Raw genomic sequence first — 26,191 nt, 5'->3', positions numbered from 1 at the left:
AGTTCAACGACCTCCATCTCCACGGAATCTATCGCCAATAGCAAATAGGCAAATTTAATTTATCAACTTCAAATAACACATTTAAATAGATATACACACTTTAGAAAACAACGTGAACATTGATTAGATAAGGTACCTAACATTTTTTAAATAGATAACTTTAATAAGTAGAGTTAGATTTATTGAAGAACTTAAAGCTTCCTTTTCATTTGTCTGCAAGTACTATATGAAACTACCTATGTGTCATAGTTTATAAATAGGACGCGGAATAGCGGAATGAGAAATCAGATACGTCATTCGTCACAAACTCATTGGAAAATCCGCTAGACATTGCAAAAGCTAGACAAACGAAACTCGACCACTTTGCCTAGGTGTAAGTATGTACCTACAGCGCGTAAACTACAACTACGTTCATACATAACTATAGCTTCTCTGTATTTACGCGAGACGTCTCTTTTTGACTTGTATCACGTACTACGCCATACACACACACCAATACGATTTACGAGATCCAACTACTCACTGGTTTCATTCATGTACCGAAACTAGACCTCTCTTTCTATCTCATTCAAGCGTACCGAGAACGACTAGTGTATGAGTGAAACGGCGAATCCTTCGACGACACGAAATGGCGTTTGTTGAACCGAACGTCGCCGTGCGTCGTCAGCCGTCCGTCGGTCGAAGCGAAGTCTCGCTCCCTCGCGCATTGGCAGAGAACGCGTTAGACTTTCGAACGCAGTACGTACGCGAGCGTGTATGTCTCAATTATTGATGCAAAAGTTCCACGATGGTTGACCATAACGAGAGATTGTTACAGGAGTTGCAAACGAAAAGTGGGAACAATGTTTGTGCCGATTGTGGAGCCGACGGTACGTGGAAATCAGTGATTATTTAATAGTGATAATGTTTTCGTTGTGAAGCGTGGTATTTCCATGGGGTGAATAGGCGGGGGGGGGCGTAAGTGCGTCCATGCTTTGGAGTTCAGTGACCTCGGAGTAAAATGCTTTCAATGAAAATCAACATAGGAGCACAACACGTTTTTGACCAACAGAATTAAAATAATCCTTTGCCAAATTTGGGTAACATAAGAGCGGTAAGGAAGGATACGTGAGTGTTGTCGGTTCCGCTTATGGTGCACGCTAATTGAAAATTGATTTTGTGTGACCAAGCGAACCGCCTCTACTACGTCTCTATTTGTGATTGCTTTGTACTTTTTTTTAATTTTTTTATTGAAGACTAACCCGAATGCTTATTGAATAGTTTACGAATATAAGATACATGCTAAAGCTACATAAAACTCGCAAACTAAAGTTTGTATTGGTTTGTAGACGCATTTTCTGATATAAAAGCTAATTTTAGTCGAAAGCAGACTCGCTTTTATTAGTGTTTAGTGCATTACACAACTGTTATGATTAAGATGACCAAAACATAGGTGTTATTTACGATGTAACAGAGGCCACCTTTGCATGTGTGCGTTGCTGCGTTGTGACGTTCGCGTGTACGGTTGTCTGTTTGCGTGAGCAACACGGATGTGTGTAGGGTAGGCCCAGCCCAGCAATGCAGCTTCAGCAATAACCTATCAGCTGGTCAGTCAATGCTAAACAGACTTGCATATGTAAGGCAGGTACCTTACGCTCGGCTAAGCCATTCACTGTGGTAAATAAGCTCTGTTGTCGATGACTCACCATTTGTTTGGGTGTGACTAGGCCTCTATACCTATAAAAAATTCGATTGCCTTCATGATTGTCGGATGTTGACGTATGTGGGCAGTTTAAAAACGGAAACGGGTAGGTTTCACGTAGGTTTTCTTCATAACATGTATGTTTTGTTTGGCTTATCGTAGAGGGCTTATGGGAGTAAAGTGCGCTATTGAGTATCTACTTGTTGCGCAATACTATTCTTGTTTCAGTTAATTGGTAACAAAAGGTATAATTTATTTTACTTACTAGGTATATTATATCTAGATATGAGATTGTGAAAGATTGTTTGACTAGCTTTTCAAAGGAAGCTATAACATAGGTGCTCAAAGTCTTCGTAATGCGCAATACCTTAGTTGTATTCTTAATCAAGTCTAAAAGGTTGGATTAGGATTAGGACCTTTACTTTACCCACCTAAATAATAAAAATACCAGTCACTAGTAAAAACGTTCAATAAGTAGAGCCACCAGTGGTAGGGGAGTCCAAGAAAGGATTTTGGGAGTTACTCGAGCGCGGCAGATTAAGTGGGGGATACCTTGAATCCTGTGATCCTGTTGAGTACCTTCACCATGTATGAATCCTTAAATCAGAGCTGCGCTTCCAGGAGAGCCTGTCAGAATATTTAAAATAATCGATCGTTAGAAATACTCGAGCTCGTCAGATTAAGGTTAGTGGATTGGATAGGATATACTTGTTAAAAAGTGTCCATTTCAATTTCAACGATTTCAGCGACACATAAGCGAGTGAGAGGGTAACAAAGTTGCAAAATCAAACGTTACCTTAACTCACTCGAGTGCGGTCGATTTATTATTTTATTTTGAAGGGAACAAATCGCACAAGCCGAAGTAGCAATAAACGTTTATGAAGTTTAGTAAGTTTAGTAATGATGATTTCTTGTTAGTATTATGGAGGCAGAATGTAATATTGACGACCCAATGGATCTAGTGGAAAAAATAAATATAATCTAATCCAGTTGATACAACAATACTTCCTCGGATGACGATTATATGATAATTAAAAATATAGAAAATTGTTAACCTTGCACGCAACTTCTGAAATTTCCTGCTGTTTTCGTGTGATATCTCTTGAACGCGTCGTTCGATTTTGGTTTACTTTACGGTATCCAACGCGTTTTTTATGCACAAAAAGTGTTTATATATAAAAAAATAATCGACATCAAATTATGGAAATTATCTAAAAAAAAAAAAAGCAGATTAAAGCTACTGCACGATATTATGGTCAGATTTAGGTTTAACACAATTTGAACCTTCTGTATAATACTCTAACACGCTCGAATATTTCAAGATGGCTGTTTTATTTATTTTCTAAAATCTACAAGCTTGCGTCACTTTCTAATCGTCAGTCTTTTGAATGGGAGCATTTGTACAACATTTGTCAACTTAACATTTTCACTGAATATCTGATGCGCTTGAGTACATTTTAGTTTTCCTAATTTTCTGCCCTCCCTTTTGACCAGCCCGACCATGTAAACCGGCAAAATATCAATACCCTTGTTATCAAAGACATGTTGCACGACTGAAACTACCAATATCTGGCGTGCGTAATGTTATATTTATTTACATATTTTTAAAATCTGTAGACGCTTACCTGACCACTGGAAAAGAAAACATTACCTATATAACCTTTTATTCTACCTATTATCTAATCTAACGAATGCAATAGGCCTCTACGACGATCGAGTAACTACACATTTAGCACCTCCGGCTTCCCTGCTACAGCAAACTAGTCCACCTGCTGTCGCTGGGCTCTGTTCCACTTGTAATCTTTTTATTTAAACAACACGTGACTTGGTAAACGTAGGCAAACACTTTCCAAATAGACCTATAAAATTTTGCTTTTGTTTGATGTTTAAAAATAGAACTAAAGTTAAATAACCTAAGATATAGTACCTAAAGATACTTCCTACATCAACAATAGTGTTACTATTATGAGATACTTAGTTATGTCATTAATCAATTGAAATTTGGAATACAACTCTCCAGCTACATTAAGGTAAACTTGAGCTCAGTTTTTACCTATATCCCAGATATCTATCTACCTTCCTACTAATATGCTGGTTCGATTGCCCAATCTACTACGCATACGCAATCATCCTGCTCCGTCATAAGCACGACACCGTGCACCGGAGGCGGAGTCGCAAAATAACAGTTTCGCAGTATCACAAAGTCTCACTCTCTTTGTGAACCATTTTGAAAGTTGCCATACAAATTTTGGTGCCACTACGGTATTCGATAAAATCCCGTATACGGGAAAAATTTATGCCGTGTGAACCTAGCCTACACTGAATATACACTACACTAAAGATATGTAATTATCTTTTTTTTTAAAAGGGAAACCGCCTTCAAAAAAGCAACCCACTCAAAAACACAAAACAATTTTTGTATAGCCCACCCGTACGGACTTACGGTGTATTCCGATTTGTCCTCGACCCACGTGAAACGGGGACAAATGGGAATGATTTATATGAAAACACCTGTTCCTATCTGTGCCGGGTGGGGACAAATGGGGATACAAAGGACTTATTGTACGGACGGACAAAATACATTTATAATTTCATAGATAGAAAGAACTCATATTTATAAAAACGTAATTGACGATTATAAGTTGGTACACTGTTGAGCTAAAGGTAGGTACTTTTAGAGAGAGAGAGATACAAGACAGATAGTGATTTTTATTTTGCATCCAAGTGTACACTTACATTACATAAGAACATTAATGCAAATGGACCCTGGTCTGGAAGATGTCGCAAACATTTCTTAAAGATAAAACAAATAAAAAGAATATGGATATGTACCAAGCATAATGTGACTATAAATATCAAGAGTCTGTCACAAATAGGAATAATTTAATACCTACTTATGTACCTACCATTTAAACAAAGCTAGAATCAAACTAAAATCTATTATAAAATATCATAAAGTAAATCATAAATCCCGATACAAGGTAGTTTCGAATCCCAAGCTTATTTCGGTCAAATAATACCGAAATAAACTTTAAACCGAAATGAGTAGTTAGGTAACCTGCAAGTTGGCTAAGTAACCGTCCAAGTTTGGTCTCGGCGGGAGTTCATTATTTATAAACTGCCCTCGCGGTGTACATTTTTAGGGTTCAGTATGCAAAATGCGCAAATAGAGTGCACCTGTCGCATTATCTTGTTTGAAATTGGCCAGAAAAGTTTTACAGATTTGAACAGCTCAATAATGTAGATAGGTGAAGGTGACATACAGCACCATTCCAAAAATATATGGACTAGACACCCATGAAGATTCAAGTTTTGTAAGATTGTATTAATTATATTTTTTGCATAGGCAGGTAATATGTCAATGTATTCATTACCATCAGATCAGGTGGTGTAAAGCTTGTCTTTATACTCCATATCAACCTATTTATGATTTTTTTTAATCAATTTGTACCTTTGTAGACAAATATTATCCAGTGCCTACATATTTACTGCAGGTAGAGTCTGGAAGAGATTTATTTTAAGGATATACCTATGGTAAATAAAATATCCAAAAGAACCCTTTATTACCCAAAGTATCTTAACCGTTCACAATTAATCAACTTTAATAAGTGAAGATATCTTTATCGTGTTTACTGTGTGTACCAACTCCGTTTCTTATGATTTGCTCTTATCACGCGCGTCACCCGATAACGAAATGCCACGCGTACAAACAAATGTTTTTGCTACGCTACTACAATCCAAAGTACCTTTGTTCTATCGCTTTATTCGTCTCGGCCAAACCAGTATAAGTTAGTGTTTATTAAAGGGCACTAGGTACTTTGCAACAAATCGCAGATGAAACCTTTAGGACTAGATTACCTACGTTTTCGTGTAGAGATCTTTAAAACTTTGTTGGCAAGTACGGTTGCTTATAAAGTCATAACAATATTCACCACCAAAAGTTCTGCAAATTAAATGAAGCCACGAGTTCTTAGAATTCTTACCAACTTTTGGATAATTGTGATCTCTTGATCTAGGTCATCTATGAGACCGATTATGTTGTTCTGAATCTCGAGGCCACAATAGACTGGGTCGCTTCAGTCGAATATGTGCTAGCACTTGGGAATACAGGGCCTAGTCAATAACAAGGGGGGTTTATCTACAGATAACCATCTATTACATAGAAAACAATAAAGTAAACAATTTTAACGTTAGCTGTTCACTAGGTATTTGAAATGTCGTATCGATTTATAGCGATTCATAAAGTAAATAGGGTTTAAATAGGGATTTACATAATGGTACGTATACATAGTTTTTTCTCTGTATATTTATAACTGTAAGGGTTCCATGTTGACTACAAAATCCTAAAATATTCTTATTTCGTACTCAATACCCACCAATATTTTTCCTGATTAAAATATCGGTGCGTTGAATCAACACTAAAGTATTATAAGTTAGTTAGAACTAGCTTTAATATGACACAAATGCTTATAATTCCATCCTATTCCAGACCCGGACTGGGCTTCATACAACCTGGGCATATTCATCTGCATGCGCTGTGCCTCAATCCACCGAGGCATGGGCGCTCACATCAGCAAAGTCAAACACCTCAAACTGGATCGTTGGGAGGACTCGCAAGTTCAGAGGATGAGGGACATTGGGAACATCGTCGCAAGAAACAAGTATGAGGAACGCGTCCCGCCCTGCTACAGGAGGCCCACGAAGAACGACCCACAGTAAGTATTTGTTAGGCGTTCTGTTCTGTAACCAGAAAAGTGAAATAACTTGAACCGGGTCGCTAGGAGGATTCGCAAGTGCAGAGGATAAAGGACATTGGGAACATTGTCGCGAGGACACAACTGTGACTTATGAGGAGCGCGTTCCGCCCTGATACAGGAGGCCTATGAAGAACGACTCATAGTAAGTATTTGTTCGGCGCTCTGTTCTGTAACCAGCAATGTGAAACATCTCAAACTAGACCGTTGGGAGAACTCGCAAGTGCAAAGAATGAGGGATATTCGGGTTTTCAGTGTCCCGCTGCTGGGCAAATGCCTTCCCTCGTTTTCCCCACTCAACCCTGTCATTGGCATTTTCCCACCATTTTGGATAGAATGCGTCCAAGTCGTCCTGCCATTTCCTTTTCGGTCTACCTGCACCCCGTCCTGCACCGAAAAAAAAACAAAAAATGAGAATTACATATATTCGTATGAAATAAGAAAGTGCTTTTGGTTGGACTTCCCCGAACAGTCGAGTTGCCAACTCATTTGAATTGTAACCAATGTAATAGTGTTATTATATAACGTTGTTTTCCTTATGTTTAAACCACACGATATCATTCTGTAATAAGTACTTATTCGTTTTTACATAAACAATACAAAACATGGAGGCCGAGAAACCCGTAGACTGCTGGCACACGCGATCATTAAATCTGCAGCCAAGTTCACTAAGGAAACAAGAAAAACTGCAACCCGGGTTTTTTGTAGAAAATCAGCTTTAAAAAAACAAACCATGACACTTCGTTGATTAACTTAGGTTCAATAGTAGAATTAACACACGTCAGAAACATGCCCAAATAGAATGTACATGTAAGTTCTATTGGTGCAGTTTTGTGCCACTTTTTACTGATTGATATTTAGTCAACTTCTCATATTTCACAAGTGTTGCGCTTCTAAAATTAGATTTAGTAAGACCGTAGTCAAAACAAGAGTATTTGTCATAAGAACTTCGAGCATTTCCTGGCGAGTAAGCCGATGGTATTTCCTGTAAAGCGCTCTTGACCGACTGACGTGGCGATTGTTTGTCTGATGCATTAATGGGACCTAATGATCTAAGTTGTTTGTCTTTAGTGTCCATGGCCGTGAATTACGCATTGTTAGTTGTTTATGTGCAAACCAATAAAAAACCGAATACAAAACAGTTTATCAGACACTTGGTTTTTACATCAGGGACAGACTAGGTTTGCCTGTAATCAAAATTGTGAAATGATCCAGTGCCAAAATCATGCTTTTTGAGAGACTATGCATATTTTAGGAGTTCGATTTATTCCTCGTGGATCAGAAATATATGAATTAAATAATTATTCTACTAACTCTAGGCTGAGAAGTAACTAAAATAAAATAAAATTATGCGAAATTATCTGCTTTACAATGACAGTTCAATAATAGTAAATGTAATAAGTTGTGTATATAGGTAATAATGTAAGCTCTCTTTCCTCTTAAAGCCACAGTGGTGCCTAACAGAGAAATACGAGTACACAGTAGTTAACTACCTACATAAGTATTTTTTGTATAATAATAGGAAAATGATAATTAGTTCTTTGGAAATCAAAAGTTTTGCGTGTAGGCAGAAACGCCCACAAGGGTGGAATCTTAGGGTGGAATGGATGTGTGTGACTCAGTCAATTCACGGAAAAGCACAACAAATAACTTGGAGAAAGCGAGTGGGAACCCTGGCGTGACGACTGACGTATACCTAAAATATATTTTTATTTAATAAAGTCTTATTTAATGGGTGGTTATTACCACTCGTATATTCGTAGTTCTTTTCATTGTTTCATAAATCTTAAAGACTACACTAGAAACCAAGTGTTTTGAGCCACAGTAACTAGTACAATATTAACCTAAAATTTTGGTAGGTACTAACTCATAGGCTAACCGGTCTAGGAACAATATGAGGAGCATCACGTGAACTCATAATAAGTCCTATCATAGCCGCTGCTGTGTCGGAATATCTAAATCTTTCTCTATACCTATCTTTATAATTGGCAATCAATGATGACTTACGCAAGAACGGTCCATGTCTGGGCCGCATCCTCCGACACTTCGTTTTATATAGAAAAGCTCGGTGATCACGTAGCGTTCTAGCGTGAGTCATCCTTTAATATAATATAAATATTTCATTAATAATATTTAATTAATTATTAGTAATAATTTAATTCTTCCCAAATTCTTATCAATCCAGTAGCAAGTAAGTTAACCCTTGTCCTACTTCCAGAGTTTTAATTGAACAATGGATCCGCGCCAAGTACGAACGCGAGGAGTTCTGCCACCCCGAACGCCAGAGCTACCTCTCCGGCACCATGGAGGGGTTCCTCATGAAGAGGGGAAAAGAGGACAACCGCTACCAGCTTAGGAAGTTTGTGCTCAATGAGAGCGAAGACACACTCAAGTGAGTTTCAAAAAAGTTACATTGTAAAAATATCTATGCACCCCACTGGTATAACAAGTAGATATTACGAGTGATGCGATGGAAATAAGGTGCCCAGATATTTTGTGCGTGTTTTTATAGCTTTGGCTTTATTTCATACGATGGGCTAAGAAATGAATGATCTATTTCGGCGAAAGCATGGAATTTCCCGCGGTGCCTCTACTTGTCTTATTGGCGAATCCATCCATTTAGTAGAAAGAGGTCCTTATACTATTTGTTGTATACTTAGTTGCATCATGATGTTCTTGGTCGAATGGGGTTTCATTGAAAATGAGATTAAAGACAACTCGAAATACAAAAAATCCGTTTATGAACATGAAAATTATAACTTTCAATATTTATTCTTAATCGAATTAAGGATGACTCACGCTAGGCCTAACCTTCCGATTCATCGTTTTCTATGACGGGTGATCGATGATCACGTGACACTTTCTATAGAAAACTGAAGACACTTCAGCCCGGCCGGCCGGACGCCTCGGTCCGGACCCGGGCCGTTATAGCCTGAGTCTTCCTTTAGTCATTAATTTTTAGGGTTCCGTACCGAAAGGGTCAAATGGGACACTATTACAGAGACTTCGCTGTCCGTCCGTCCGTCTGTCACCAGGCTGTATCTCATGAACCGTGATAGCTAGACAGTTGAAATTTATAACAACAAATACTAAAAACAGAATAATAAATATTTAAGGAAGGCTCTCATACAACAAATATAATGTTTTTGCCGTTTTTATAAATAATGGTACGGAACCCTTCGTGCGCGAGTCCGACTCGCACTTGCCCGGTTTTTTCTCTTTCGTAATTTAATCTCTTTTTCAGTAGCTCAATAGATGGAGACTATAGTTTGACAATACCTAAGTAAGATGCCAGCTTGAAATATCAATTTAGATACTTGTGTTCGCTTTCCTGTTACTAATTTAGGTAATTATCCATACAATTTGCAAAATAAATTTAATGTTCTTTACTTTGTTATAACAACTTATGTCAAAGTATAAGTGAGGATTTATAAAGAAAAACTTCTGAATTAAATCAAATTGTATGGGTAATATTATGCATGATATTTCTAACGTGTATATATCTAACATTTTCAACCATCACTTCACTCATTCCCGACATCCCAAGTCATCATGATTCATTAATAATCCATATAAGTATTCTATTTTCGTCCACCGTATGTACCAACGGGAAGATTGTTATTCTTCAAAAATAAATCCGGTCTCAAAATCAACATAGACGATTGTTTGATTCAGACAGGAAAATGAAATAAGAAAACGCTTAATCATTTATTAAAACACTGTAATGCTAAAACCAATAAAGACTTGCGCGAACGTACACATGAAACAAAATGTTATGAAACTATTATGGTGTAAAACATGTAGTAGATGATGAATTTACAATTGAATATTTAAAACAAGCCTTGCAAAAAATACCAAATAATCAGAACGCACAAAGTGATCAATCATAAGATTGATTGATATTAAACCGATTGATTGATAACAGATTAAAATAGGCAAGATAAAACCATGTGTACCTAGGTCAACAGGTGCCGCGTTCGTTACGTAGTCGCTGTACGAATCCCATCGGAAAAACTCCACGCCCCTGTTACTAAAGTAAAAAAATTAAAATCTACGTAAAAACTGTTCAAATATTGACTAACTACGTAATTTTAAACTCATCGCCGACTTGGCGACCAAGATAACGGCGTCATATTTTGGCACACCCATCTTAAATAGACGGTAAACAACGCTATGGCGGAATCTTGAGAAATTGTGACGTCGAGATAGACATCCGTTTAGAGTCGTTTTGTGATGTCACCTAATGGGGCTGCCATAATTTATTTTTTTGAGGATAACAGTTGACAAGCGAAAACGTAAATGACAACTGAGCTGTTAATCTCATCGTAAATTTAATGGTACCCGACCAGAAATATTGATAATTGTCAAGAGGGCGCTGTTATTCTCATGTATAGGGTGACAGTTCAGTTTAGTATGAAAAAATTAGTTCCAATTATATTCCACAATATGGCACGTGATCATATATTACTGGTCAGGCTTTACCTACTAACTTATAAACCTGCCTTTACATTGCAAAATCAAGTGAAATTTTATTTTGTAATTAATCGTACCCAATAGTATTGTATTTGTAATTAAGGCAAAAATAATTTATCTCGTTAGAAAAAACAGTTACTAAGCAACAAAACAGGCGTTTGGGCTATTATTGAGCTGTTCACTTATTCGAGCCAAAGCGGAATACCTAATTTGTAACCATAAGTTATTTATTTGAATTGTGACATAACTAGAAAAACCTGGATGGTACCGCAATACCAACACTAACTGACTCGTACGCATAAACAGGAAAATCGTAATGTTCCGTTGTATTCTCGCGTGTATGTCGATTGTCGCTTTTGTAGGTACGTTCGCATACTTTTGATCCCAATGTTATGACAGAAATATTTGCGAGAATTTGAGGTTATGAGCATGGAATGTAGGTGTAAGCACTAAATAGATGTAGCTTGATTTATACAAATTGACAATATTTCAAAATTTATAGTATTACTAACAATAAATTAAATTAGACCTTAAGGGACTCCGAGATAAAGAGTATGTAAAATGCTTTCACATCTGCTTCAACCTAACCAATAATTACCTACTTTAAAATTATACAAATATTACTTTTTAATTAAACACCTAATTAAATCGTGAATAAGTGAGGAAACATTTTTAGTTTAAGGTACATCAGAAAATCAGAGCCTGAATAGAGGTCACTTAAATTTCAGATATTCCGTGACTAGAGGGATTTTTCCATACAAAAACAAAGGTGCCATAGACAATATCTGAATTTTGATTCTGAAAAAAATCAACTCGTGTGGTTTCTATTTATAATTCACACATTCACATTCGAATGTTTTAAGCAATCCTAAAGCAGTTGGATATAGACTTTTAAAGACAAGTGACTTTTTATATATTATAAGTAAGCGTTAGATTTTTTTTTAAATAATAACTTTTAATTTATGCAAAATACATAATATAACACGTAAAGTTATAACATATTAGTGTAACTCGTGGTTTTGTTTGTATACATTTGTTTAATTTCCCAAAAATTGCCGTAGTTTAGTAAAATATATTTTGAAATGTTGTCAATAATGTAGGTCTCGCTACTTATGCCCTGGTTGTCTAGGTATCACCACCCATCAGACGGCTGTAGCCGATCCGCGAGTTGTCTTGATCAGTTTTTCTCTCGACTCCGCGATCGGATCAAAAACTTTGGTCGCTCCAGGTAAGGACGTGCCACTTAAAATTTAAACCTAAATGTCTAAACGAGAAAAAAAGGATTACAAATTTTTACTCAACAATAAACAGTTTGAGGTAAACCATTGATAAAAAAAAGTTAGCATCATTTCATTTCATTGCCATAAATAATTTTCATCAACCATATCATTATCATCTTATCACATACCTAATCCTTTTTGTGTAAACTAGAGTAAGTTTGTAATTTAATACGTTCTAATGTAATGTCAGGTAGAGTCTATAATTGATCATTGTAGAGGTTTAATAATAAACTTTCTACATCATTGAGTATTTATGTATAGAACTTAGATTTAAGACTATTGCTGTACCCTATCAGGGTCCATGTGAAACTCACAACTACTATGTAACACCTGTACAAACCATGGATGCAATAACGAAATAAAAATAAAGGAATTTAGTTTTAAATATAAATAAATAAATAAATAAATATTATAGGATATTATTACACAAATTGACTAAGTCCCACGGTAAGCTCAATAAGGCTTGTGTTGCGGGTACTTAGACAACGATATATATAATATATACATATTTATAAAATACTTAAATACATAGAAAACATCCATGACTCAGGAACAAATATCCATGCTCATCACACGAATAAATGCCCTTACCAGGATTTGAACCCGGGACAATCGGCTTCATAGGCAGAGTCACTCACTACCCACTAGGCCAGACCGGTCGTCGTTAGTTTTATATTGGTTTATTTAATTTATTTCAACTCCTATAAGTTAAAACAATACGCACTTATCAGACTTGTCTAGAAGACTAGCATACCCTACCTGATCTTACTAAAATATACAGGCAACAAAAAATATCTACGATCCTATAAGACCTTGACCGTTACTGTATCACAATTCCAGTAGAGTTAATAATGCCAGTGCGTTCTTAAATATTTTGGCAACTGACTGTACTTTTTTAAAGAGTCTATCTATTAGCTAAAATTCTCGATCTTTCCCTCATGTTCAGGTACCACGTAAAAGAAAACAAAGAGCCAAAGGGAATCTTAAAGTTGTCAGAGTTGAACGTCGCATTTGCCCCCTCGAAAATCGGCCAGATGAACTCCATGCAACTCACATTCATGAAGGACGGCACCACCAGACACATATACGTCTACCACGAGGACCCAGAAGTCATCAACTGTTGGTGAGTACCTGCTACGATGTTATTTATCTAACAGTAGCTCTTGAGAAATCGCCGTTATGACCGCGAGGTCCGAGCAATCTGTTTTGACGAAACCTAAGATGAATGAGGTTTTTGTAAGATGACGATTGACGAAGCCTGCGCTGTGGATCTGAAGGTAGATTCCGTAAAGTTTGTATCTTGATATGAATTATGAAACTTTTATACAAAAGTAGTGAGCGAGTTATTTTAGTTCACTCCGAGTTTTTTTTTTAATATCAAGATAGTCTTCATTCGCGTAGAACTCAATGAATACTTTCAATCCTTTTTCACACCGTTAAAAATTGAATTTCTATATTTATTCTTTTGCTCCGTGCCTAATATATGTATACAATCTAATACGGCCGATAAAGTAAACCAGATATAGAATTTATCCGAGTAATAATTAATTATGAAGTTCTTTATGTTACGTTTAAGCAGCAGCAATGTACTGCGAATATTACGAGAAGCAAAATTTATCTTAATACATTTCTTAGGTCCTTTGCTAACCACCGTTTAAATATTCGCCCGTATTGAATTTATACAGATTTGTATAGTGTATGTTCCATGGTCCTGCCTTCAACAGTTTAGACAGTGAGTTGTTTATCAATATATCTAAGGTAAATAGATTTAATATCATAAATATTTTAGGCAACTAGTAATTAACTCATTTGTTGTGCTGTGTGGTGACACTTTTATTAGTGCCTAGCTAGATAGAGGTTACTTACATTTAACAAGGTCAAATTAGGTACGAGTATCACACATAGTCTGCGGTTGCTGAAATCACTCGGGAAGGAAAATAACGTTATGTTATCGATTAGGGTGCGGTTTTCTGTTTTGTAGATTTTTTAAAGTTAATTTTATTTGAAGCCTTTAATGACACTGAATTTTTTTGTTTAAACCCATTGTTCAAAGGTTATCAACTTTATATTGCGTCAAATTTTCGTTCTTTTTTAGATTGAACGCATTGCGCGCCCCTTGCCATTTCGCTAGCCCTTCCTAGGGAACTAGCCTATACTAGATTGGAAGTCGTGCCTTAAATATAGCTATTAAATTATATTGATGTATCCAGAATTGGCCAAATAAATGTCTTCGGTTGTAAATTATCCGCATTGCTGGTTACTCGTATCAGTCGAGTTTAATTTAAAGGCAAATTCTTTTATAAGTATATAATAGTACATTACGATACAAGTGCGAAAAATAGGAAATTCGAAACGAGTGGCGATAAATTAAAACACGACCGAAGGGAGTGTTTTAAATCGACACGAGTTGCGAATTACCTATTCGCACATGTATCGTACAACGTTTTACAGTACATATGGCCCTTTAAATGTTCGACACAGTAACGTAATATGCTACTTCTCGCACTAGTGCTATAAAGTAGCCCCATATGTACTGTAAAATTATATTTTCTATGATAAATGGGTTAAGAAACAAGAAGGCTAAATAAATAGATACTTGAGAATTATTCCCTATCTACTGTTTATAAAATAACATAACAATTATAGCGATACATATATTTTTAATTGATTTTGTATACCATTTTAAATTCCCTACTATGTCATGCATTTATTAATTACCTACCGATGTTTTGAACTCCCTGTATGCGTGACAGACAAGAAAATGCCTAACACCTTCCCTGTTTCGATCTGTAATTAACTATGTATTCTTTTATTTTCAATGGAACTAAAGGTCTGTTTGTTATCACTTAAGCTTATATATATATATATATATTAAAATGTGACTGTTTGTTTCCTAAATAAATAATAGTTATTTACAGTACATATGGAGCTACTTTACCGCACTAGTGCGAAAATTAGCATATTACGTTACTGTGTCGAACATTTAAAGGGCCATATGTACTTACTGTAAAACGTTGTACGATACATGTGCGAATAGGTAATTCGCAACTCGTGTCGATTTAAAACACTCCCTTCGGTCGTGTTTTAATTTATCGCCACTCGTTTCGAATTTCCTATTTTTCGCACTTGTATCGTAATGTACTATTGTTTTACAAGGGGGCAAAGTTGTTGTTTAACCGCTCGTGCTAATATTGATACCCGAGCAAGCGAAAGATTCCACAATTGAACCACGAGCATAGCGAGTGGTTCGAGAAATGGAATCTTGAGCGTTGCGAGGGTTTCAAGGCACGAGGGTTAAACAAACTTTGCCTCCGAATGAAACACAAAATTTTTCAGCACACCAACGCGTAGAAACTATTAACTATAAAATACCAAAATATTCAAATTAAATTAAATCCAAATTAATGTAATAATAAAATCATCATTTATAAAAGTCCATTCTACTAGCTAACATAAGGAAACAACTCAAAACTTGTATCTGATTATTTTGCCCATATGTGGATAAAATGCAACTTTCTCATTAGTTTTTGAACAATCAAGAGGGCCTTTACCAGTTGGTGTGGTGAAAATAAATAAACATACAACACTAGAGTTAGGTACTCTTAGGGCTCCTCTCCACGATGGCCCAGCTTAGGCCAGTATAAAGGACGCAGCTATGCGGTGAAATGAGATAGCAATATCACTCGCACCCTCTAACGCATAAATGCGTCCCTAGGACTGGCCTACGCTGGGCCATCGTGTAGAGGAGCCATTAAAAGGCAGGAAACAGATGTTCCTTTTTGATGCTTAGTTTAACTTGAGCCTTGTACGGAGGGCAGGTAATAAGAGTGCGTATCGGACTTGTTTCAATCTATTGAAAATACAGGTACAAAGGTCTAACGACACGGACAAAGCACCAATAATATGTGAGCGTGAATAGATATTTTAGACCCTTTACCCGTATCGATTTTTTAGACCTTGACTCCATCGGCATACCTGGAACTTCCAGGAATCAAGGATTATAGATAGTGTAGTGTGTCTAATTCATAGAAACAAACAAAGGACGGCTAAATAATACACAATAGGGATGTTATTAACCGACTTAAAATAAAGAGATAAAAATACTTTTTTCAATCTCTAAAAACACTTATCTAATATTATCCGCGAACCTCGGCCTTTCATGGATTATAGAATTCATTATAATTCCTACTAACAAACCCTGAGTAATACATATGTATTATCACCGCTCACCAGTGTGGTGTTACTATAATTTGATTTTTTATAGTCGAGAGAAAATATTTGAAAGAATAAAATAAACTCAAAAGAGATTATATGTTCCGAATTCTATATACCTGCTATACTTAGTCAGGTCATAAGTTCTGTCACAAAGGTTTTGACTGATAAAAGTGATAAAATATAATACAAGTTATTTTTAAGTAGCTATATATTAATTGAAAGCTTGTTTTGATCAAAACGTAATATAATTATTTTAAAATTTAGATCACGGCTTTATTTACTTTACTTTGGTTGACGTAAGACGCGAATACGCGGCTAGCTGCTGCATTGTAAAAAAATATACCTACTTCACAAGAAGGAGTGTGTCACATCAGTAAAACAGGTACAATTGTTTATTTGTATCAACCTACTTTATTAGAATCTCACCAGCATTCAGTTCTCCGACAAGTCTGTACTACAGCTAATGCCCTTCAAACTTAGGGTAATTTTTAGTAACACACTTATTTTTGACTGCCATCCAACGAGTAGTTTTGGTAAAACATTATGTACAGTTGCAACTTTGGCAATCCAATACACATGAATTATATTGTAGTAATTCAGCATTAAATAAGCTTTCGGCCCTTACGTATGTATATTAAGGGATCTGTACGTATAACTTTTTTATCAGTAAAAATCTTTGTGACAGAACTTGTGTCCTGACTAAGCAGCAGGGAGACAGATGTGCTTAAAGTGTCAAGCTAAACAGAGAGATAGGCTCGGATTCATTCTTCTCATATGGCAAGTTCTAAGATAATAGTGTGGCAGGGACAAATATTTTATTGTTATACGGTAGATACTATCACAATAACTAATTAATACATATTAATAACTTTAAAACTAGCGAAGCAGTCCTAGGCTATATTCACCATGAATTTACATCCTTATGTAACTGCATTATTTAACCCCTTAATTAATCAAATAATCAGTCAGGGAAACTGTCACAGCAGCTGTTGAACCAAAACAAACCGACCGACCGCAGACTTTCTATAAATAACATATTGTTTATTTGTTCCAAGGGAATACTGAAGGCTCATCTGTAAATAGGAAGTTACACTGGCCAACATGTACGGAAAAATACTGCGGTTTATTGACAATCAAAATTTATTAGGCATGCAACTGCGCACACGTTTGGCAGAACCAGTCTAATGTGAATAATGTGATATTCGATGACGAATAGTTGTTACGGTTTTCAGGACTTTGTATTACTTTTATGCTAGGGGCGACCATTGACATTTGAACATCGTCTTTCTCTATCGCTCTTGCTACGAGTATACCTGGAGCGTCAGGGATGGAGATACACTCAATTTTCGAAGTCGCGGAAACTTCAATGGCCGTATTTAGAGACGCTCAGCAACGATGAGAACCACGATGACTTTTCCCTGACTGTGGTTAACTGGTCATTGACGTCAATTTGTTTGATTTGTTTGTTTTGGAACAACACACTGATCGATCAAGTAGCGTTTAGGAATAAAATATGATTCATTTTAAACCACCAAACGTTCGCCCACTTTCGTCTACTTTAATACGAATATGGAGACAAATACCAATTAATAGGTACAACCCGTTAAGTAAAATTTATATTTACAAAATAACGGGAAATGCTTGTTGTCTATGGAAAATTAGTGTACTATGCGGTCACGATAAGTGTTTAGCTACCTATTAAAATAAAATACATCGGTTGATAGGTACCTAATATAAAATATCCGCAAACTGCGGGATGAAATGACTTCGATTTTTAAAATAAATTCTGACGTTTTCACGCGCTCTATGGCCTGTTCCAGCTAACAGCGAAACTAAATTAAACATAAACAGATTGAATCATGGTTAGGTATATTTGGTCTAAATGCATGGATGGATTAAATAGGTATCCGATAGTTGACGATAGTTGGCCAAAATAACATTGCAACCTATGAAAACACTTTTTTTTTCACGCTATATGTTATTGTTGCTTATACTTCCCGTATCACGTACTTCGATATTACATTATAATAAAATACTCCATTTTTCTTCCAGGTACATGGCAATACGCTGCGCGAAGCTCCACCTCTTACAAGTCGCGTTTCCCTCAACACCACAGTCTGACCTAATCCTCCGCCTGCCCAAGGACTTCGCCAGAGAGGGTTGGCTCTGGAAGACCGGGCCTAGGTCTTCAGATGCGCATAGGAGACGCTGGTTCACTCTAGATCAGAGAAAGCTTATGTATCATGATGAACCTTTAGACGCTTATCCGAAAGGAGAAATATTTATAGGTACGAATTTTATTTATTTTTTATTTTGTTCATTTGCTCAAGGCAACATCAACATATTGAGTATCGGCATAACAAATCACAAATGTAATGTTGAGCATAAAATATTGTTGGGGAAAGCATAGAACCTTACATGACGCCAAGGTTTACGTTTTTGCTTTTGTGACAGTGGTCATCGAAATTACCTCTATTATGTCAGCCAGACGGGACAAAGCCGTCAGCTTACCCACTTGTTACCCTGTGGCTACCGTTAGATGGGAACTTCAGGGAAAATGTTGCCAAACCAAGTCAAATGCATGTACTATGTCTAATCACCTGGACAATGTTTCACATCTACTTAGACAGAAAAAAAACTGATTACGAAGATTTAAGAATGAAAGTAGAGGTCTCTAGTCCAGTCTGGATTGAAATAATATCTTTATGACTTAAAATAGTTACTTAAACTCAAAGTAAACACCGTAGTAGGTAAACAGTTTAAACATCTATACAATTTGAAATTCTACTAATTTCAGGCCACGAATCCAACGGCTACTGCATCAAAGTGTCGAACACCGGCAACGGCTGCAAAGAAGCGCGCTTCTCGTTCCAGCTCGTGACGCCGGAGCGCACGTTCTGCCTGGCGGCCAGCTCGCACGAGGAGCGCGCCGGCTGGCTCGTGGTGCTGCAGCAGGCCATCAAGCGGCCGCTGTCGCCGCAGGACTCCACCAGTAACTATCAAAATTAACATTGCCTCATTTTTACCATTGTAATATTACATACAACACCGACCTATAGATATAGACGGTGCAAGAGCTTACATGAGATTTTCTAATGTGAACTACACGGATACAATGAATTTTTAAAATCGCACGCAGTCTTGCATCGTTTAAATAGAACTTTAGGTAAGAATGTACTGAATGTCGGAGTCGTTTTTAACCATCAATGAGGGTACAAGAACCACCGCGCGATGATGATGTCACGGTGATGGACACTTGACACCTACCCTAAAATCTCGCAGTGATTTTAACTAGATCATTGACATCTATCTAAGGACCTTGTCACTTGTCACTCACGAATTCGAGTCAATCTTACAGTCTAACGCAACTAGTTGCGACCAATCGCGCGCGTGACGCGAACTCATCAACCAATCGCGTTGTGTCATTAGAATGCACGATTTATTTATTTTTAGGATTCCGTACCGAAAGGGTCAAACGGGACCCTATTACTGAGATTCCGCTGTCCGTCCGTCCGTCTGTCACCAGGCTGTATCTCATGAACTGTAATAGTTAGCCAGTTGAAAATTCTACAGATTATGTATTTCTGTTGCCGCTATAACAACAAACATTAAAAACAGAATAAAATAAATATTTCTTTCCAATCTCGAGGTTCTCATCCAATCACCGAAGTTAAGCAACGTCGGGCGGGGTCAGTACTTGGATGGGTGACCGTTTTTATGAATAATGGTACGGAACCCTTCCTGTGCGAGTCCGACTCGCACTTGGCTGTTTTTTTATGCTCATAGGCCCTGCCCTTAGATACATGTCAATGAACTAGATCCTATTTTGCTGTGATGAGTCCTGGGTAATTTAAAATATAATAATCTTTATTAGTTTCTACTCATCCCTTCTCTATACACTGCAGCCTTAAAGGCCGCAATTACGTTTTTTTGTTATTAGCTATTAAATTTGTGTCTCACAATAGTCAAAACTATAAAAGTAACATAAAACCGTTTCCTAAGAGCTTGTATACTAGACTTACCACGAGTTAGACACTGACATATTCCCTAGCGCAGGGGTTCCCAATCTTTTTCAACATGCGGCGCAGTTACAAGTTTAGTATTTTGCAACGGCGCCCTTGTAAATTTAAAATCACGGTCGAAAAAGAGTGACACGACGCTATATTATTTACCGCTGCGAGCGCTCAAATAGGTACCCGCGAATATTTGTGGTTTCGGATAATGATAGAACTCACGGCGCCCCTCTTTACTTTCTACGGCGCACCAGGGCGCCGCGGCGCACACTTTGGGAACCCCTGCCCTAGCGTGTGCGTAACTTACTTTCTATGCATCTCGCTCATACTGGCATATTAGTGCGAGCGCGAGCGACATGTATAGAAACTAGAAAGTAAGTTACGCAGACGTTGGCGAATATGTCAATGTCAATTTCATGGTAAGGCTACTGGTACGGAAGAATAAGGAATGGAATATCCATATACCAAAAAGTGTCATCAAAAAACCTTAGATAGGTGGCGCTACAATACCTAAAATACTTGAAAAGAAAATCAAATCATAGACAGCGCACCTCACTCCGTCAATAACGCCTAGGTTCTTAGCTACTCTAGCGCTACTCTGGAGAGATTTGGAACTATTATTTATAGCTGACCACTGGACACTTTTGCATAAGTTCTGTCTAAGGAGATTGCGTTCCTTAACTCTACCTTCCATAGCTACTGGTATCCCTACTATCACTATCGTTCGATATTGAGCTATATATTACTTGTTTCAGTTGAGGCGACCCTCGTCCGCAAGCGCACCACGTCGAATTCCACAATGAGCATATTCTCAGGAAGGTAGTCGCACTGTCCACTCTTATGCCATAGTCGTAAGAGGGACCGATGCCGCACATTTCCAATCAATAGGATTATTTCGTGTTCCGTTCGAACCTGGAATGTTTTTCAATCTTTTCTAAATACTTAAATGAATATTTTAGTGTAAGTTTGATAACAAAAATATTTATTTGATTTTATAGAATTAACAATACATTTTATGATCGTTATTGTTTTGTATTAGATTGAAATTGCCAAATTATACTTTTGACGTGTACTTTTATTTGAGACATTTGTATAATAATAGACAAATTAATTATAACAGACTACGAAGTTGAATAACATATAAAAGTGTCGATTGAAAAACAAGATGGCGCTGTACGGTGTTGTGTATATTTTGCGGCGACTAGGTCTGGGTTGTCAATTCGTTGTTTTGACAATTCATTTTTAGTACCACAACAATATGGCATCTTGCAATGCTATCTAGTATTTCTGTTAATATTTTCCGTATAGGTACTTCTCTACTTCTTTAGTCTATTATAATTTATCTGTACCTATATGATATAATTTAATCATTAATTGAGATAAATATCGATATTTTGTCTTCGTTATTTTGTTTTAAAGTCATGTGTTTAGATAAGTTAAGAATGTTTGCTCTTCGTATTTAATGCAATGATGACTGAATGTTAAATTATTATCATTTATTGTTTAACTCTCATATTAGTAGGTATATCAACGTGTTTGCGTACACTTAGAGAATACTGGCTACGCGCACAATCTATATGTTATACTTAAGCTTTTTCAACATAACAATACTTAATCAATAATCATGCAATAGCTGTAAATTATAATATTCGTTCGGGTTTATATTAAATCATATAAAACTGTAAACTAAACATAATATTTATATTAATAACTGTGCTCTCTTCTTCATGGTTAAAAGACATTCTACAGGGAATTCGTATAATGAATAACTTTAAATATACGTTGTTATGTAATAATGGGAGTAACACAAGTAATTATGAACTCAAGTGATATTCACTTGCATTTGAGTAACAACATATACTTAGCCTTTATAAATATGGACGTAACACGTAACTATATTGGCGGTAATCATTTTAGTTGTGTTTGATATTGGCTAAGATTTATTAGTGGTATTCCTCATCATAACTAAGATTAAGAAACAATAATCATCGTATTTATAAGGATTAGGCAAGTTTAACGACGTGACCATATATTTATATCAAAACTTTTTAACAAAAAATAAAACCGACTTCAAATATTACCAAAAGCGCCATACATGTACCTATAACATTTGAAGAGTTCCCTCGATTTCTCCAAGATCCCATCATCAGACCCCGACTTGGTGCCAACGGGACAATCTCGGGGTTATACCCGTTCGATTAAAAATAAATTTTGAAAATCGGTTCACAATTCTCGGAGATATTGAGTAACATACATACAAAAAAAACAGTCAAATTGAGAACCTCCTCCTTTTTTGAAGTCGGTTAAAAATCAGCGATTAATTTTTAAACACTGAACTTTAATTTCAACATTATAAGAGTAATTTATTTACTGACAAACTTAAACGATTTTCACAGTTTAAAAAAAAAAGTAGTAAAATTATAATTGTTAGAAAAACGGAGGGACACATTATCGATTCTACTATTTAAAAAAAATATTGGCGCTCATCCGTAAATATTTAGTTTTTGAAACAATGGAAAATTTCAATACAGATTCATCTGTAGATGAATTCCAAAACCGTTATAATCAAATATAAACAGGTACTATAGGTGCAGTTCATCGTAACTCTCCAGTGGCCTAAATAATACAAATTATAATTAATCTCTCAATCCAGGATTGCTTTAAAAGATCGGAAACTGATCGTAATGAGTGTGTGCGAGTTTATTAAATATTTGTACCCTTAAAAAAGAAGGATAGTAATTGACAGTATAGTCAATATTTATATCATTTGAATCAAATCAAATTGATTACTTTATTTATGTAATTAGCTCAATTTTTGGCTCTTTTAAAACAAATGTATGAATTAGTAATAATCGTTTAAGTAGGTAACTTTTTTCGTCGCGTAAGATTTAGTACCTACTGCAAAACAGAGCAATAAAAATGTTTTAAATAAATTAACAAGCATTGCTTGCAAAATGTTTAGCTTTTATATGTGCTTGTCTATATGATTTGTTATAATAGTGCTAGGTAGTGTGCATTATAATGGTTAGCCAAGACGGTTTTATTAGAAAAAATCTAAACAATTTCGCAAATAGGCATATGGTTGGTAAAGCCATTAAGCAGTTATTAGAGAAAACTAGTTGCAAATCGATACATAATCGACTTTTTGTAGTTTAGCAATACTCTTTTGTTGTGTCAAAAGTTCGTATGAAGCGTTCTAAGTTATTTATATAATCATCACATTATAATAAGCAGATTAAAAATCAAAGCTAGGAGACTACCAAAAATAAGGTAGGTTTAATATTTTTATTATAAACGGTATACTATGTAACACTGACGCAGGAGGAATGGCTTGAATTAGTAGCATAGAGTGTATGAATATGATTCATCTAGGCAGAGTTCGACTTATGTAAAAAGAACTCCGAAGTCCGAACACCGTGCAAAATGTACGCTCTTGGGAGCTCTTTTTATCTTTGTCGTCTTGTGGAGTGGTGGCGTGTTGCGTGATTGCATTATAATTAGGAAATTCTAGACTAGCACTTACACGGATATTACCGACATTCAGAAGGCTATTGGTTTGCTTACATGGTCATTTAGTAAAAATACTGAAACCGGACGCAACACGTGGCATGCCGTGACAGAGGTCATGACGGACGTATAGAATGTGACTAACTGTTGACATTTTTCTTCAAATCATGAGAAAGGGCGATGTCGCTAAAATAAATCCATTTAGGGACCTAAACGTTTGAGTATTGTTTGGTTCTGCAAGTGATCCAACAAGTAAAATGAGTTCAAAGCTGGTTTTGGATATATACTGTAAAACTGAACTATTGGGTCTCTATCACAAGCTTAGCTCTGTAGCTAAGCTGTAGGTTAAATATTTAAATTTTCCGAATCTCGTCAAGAGTGATGTAGACAGCGACAGTATCGCAATAACCGCGTATACCAATTAGTTTAGAGCTAAGCTAATGTCCAAAACGATCATTTTGTAGGTGAACTAGTAATTTAATTACATTTAATCGCAATAATTTTCTACATATTTTACTACAGTTAAGGCGTAGCTTTACAATTTATTATCAAACTAGCCATTAGTTTTAGTAACATAGTGAAATTAAATAGTTAAACGCATTTAGACAATTTAACCACAAAAGCAAGTAATGATTCCTATATAATGTACAATTTTTTTACAAAAGTAAGTTTTTCTAGCTTTAATTATGGACATAAAACACCCGTCTTTAAATTGTTATCAATAAACGCTTTGTGCCGAGGCAAGTAAATAATATAGAATGGTAATCTCTGTACAATAGAAGTCAAAGCATAATATTATATTATGCTTTGACTTCTAACCGGGTGAACTTGAACAATAAAAAATTAAAGCCAGACCAGAAATATATGATCATTGTCAAGAGGGCGAGGGGAGTCATTGATATTCTCATGTATAGAGTGACAGTTCAGTTACAATATGGCGCGTGAGCATACCTATATTACTGGTCAGGCTTTACTTATATTTTGTTATTAATTATTCCACTACCACTACAACGTTTCGAGTGTGACTCCCCGTAAAGTAATACAACCCCGTTTGTACGCCATAACGCCATCTACATTCTAACTCACCAATCAATAATGAACTGATAAAATTATGCTTATATTGCAACGCCATCTATACATGTCTATCATGAAAGACAAATGACAGTTAGTACAGATATGACCAATCTCATAATTAATAGGATCAGGCGTTACTTTGCCGAAATCCATATTAATTAAAACAAAAATATTAGTTTGCTAATCCGCGAAATAATAACGTACTACGTACTAGTGAATTAGTGCTAACCCGTTATACTTATTTGCATATTTTTACATGTAATTAATTTATATTAATTGCTTTACAATTAATTTATTTTAATTGTATGTTATATTTATTTGAATTTGCGTATTTGTTTTTGCGGTGGGAGGGTGGGAATATTAATTGTATGTAAAAGTACACAAGTAAGTACGAGTATAACGGGATAGCACTGATTAACTAGCACGTTAGTATTTCTCGGATTAGCAAAGTAGCATTTTTGTTTTACTCATTGTTTATTCGTCTTTGGCGCAGTATAAACATTATCCCTGTAACTCATTGACACGAGTAGTTGTAAGTTACACGACCGTATATGTGTATGTCGGTATTTTCGTTGCATACATTAAACGATATTTACAGTCATGACGGGCACGAAAAAAAATGTGTAAAGTGGCGGGAGGTTCGTCAAGTGTAAGCATACCAATTTTCTTGTTCCCGCCCGGGCAGTAAAAATTTCGTTACGAAAGGGGACGGCCGCTTCTTCATACAAACGTAGCCCCCATTTTCCTCTCTGGTTATTGACATTATGGTAAATATTTTTACATAATTTGATGTATATTAACTATAACTATGCCCCTACGTTTGACTTTTTAAATTTTTTTGATTATTGAAAAAATAAGGAGCGAAAAATTGATTTCATACAAATTTTTAAAGGCTCTTATAATAATTACAAAATTGAAAAAAAAAGAAACGTAGGAGCATAGCTGTGGTTGATATACATCAAAATGTGTCAAAATAATTTCAATAATGTGAATAACCAGAGGAAAATGAGGACTACGTTTGTTTGAAAAATTCGCACGGGTGTTCCACTGTCGTCTTAATCAGCTTCGTTTAGACTGCAATTAGACTATCATAGAAATATGATCATAGATATAGGAGTAATTTAAATGTGAAGAAACAATTATGGTGGAATAAAGACAATTTTTAACAAGTTTGACGTATATGATCATAATTGT

General features: G+C 36.0%; 1 protein-coding gene across 1 annotated transcript; it reads left to right on the top strand.

Moving 5' to 3' along the window:
- The first annotated feature begins 679 nt into the window (after nt 1-679).
- LOC133523688 (arf-GAP with dual PH domain-containing protein 1-like) lies at nt 680-23,064 on the top strand. Its single transcript, XM_061859368.1, has 7 exons — nt 680-869; nt 6,171-6,396; nt 8,654-8,827; nt 13,135-13,311; nt 18,456-18,691; nt 19,201-19,395; nt 21,172-23,064. The coding sequence occupies exons 1-7, from the start codon at nt 788-790 to the stop codon at nt 21,237-21,239; spliced, it is 1,158 nt and encodes a 385-aa protein (XP_061715352.1). The 5' UTR covers nt 680-787; the 3' UTR covers nt 21,240-23,064.
- The last annotated feature ends 3,127 nt before the right edge of the window (nt 23,065-26,191 follow it).

This window comes from Cydia pomonella, chromosome 12, assembly GCF_033807575.1.
Source record: "Cydia pomonella isolate Wapato2018A chromosome 12, ilCydPomo1, whole genome shotgun sequence".
Lineage (NCBI taxonomy): Eukaryota > Metazoa > Arthropoda > Insecta > Lepidoptera > Tortricidae > Cydia > Cydia pomonella.
Note: the sequence above shows the minus strand (reverse complement) of the source record. Positions and strands in the feature narration are given on the sequence as shown.

Coding starts and splice junctions, on each gene's coding strand:
- LOC133523688 (XM_061859368.1), top strand. CDS start 788: ATGGTTGACCATAACGAGAGATTGTTACAGGAGTTGCAAACGAAAAGT. Junction 870..6,170: donor TGCCGATTGTGGAGCCGACG/GTACGTGGAAAT, acceptor ATCCTATTCCAG/ACCCGGACTGGGCTTCATAC. Junction 8,828..13,134: donor GAGAGCGAAGACACACTCAA/GTGAGTTTCAAA, acceptor CCTCATGTTCAG/GTACCACGTAAAAGAAAACA.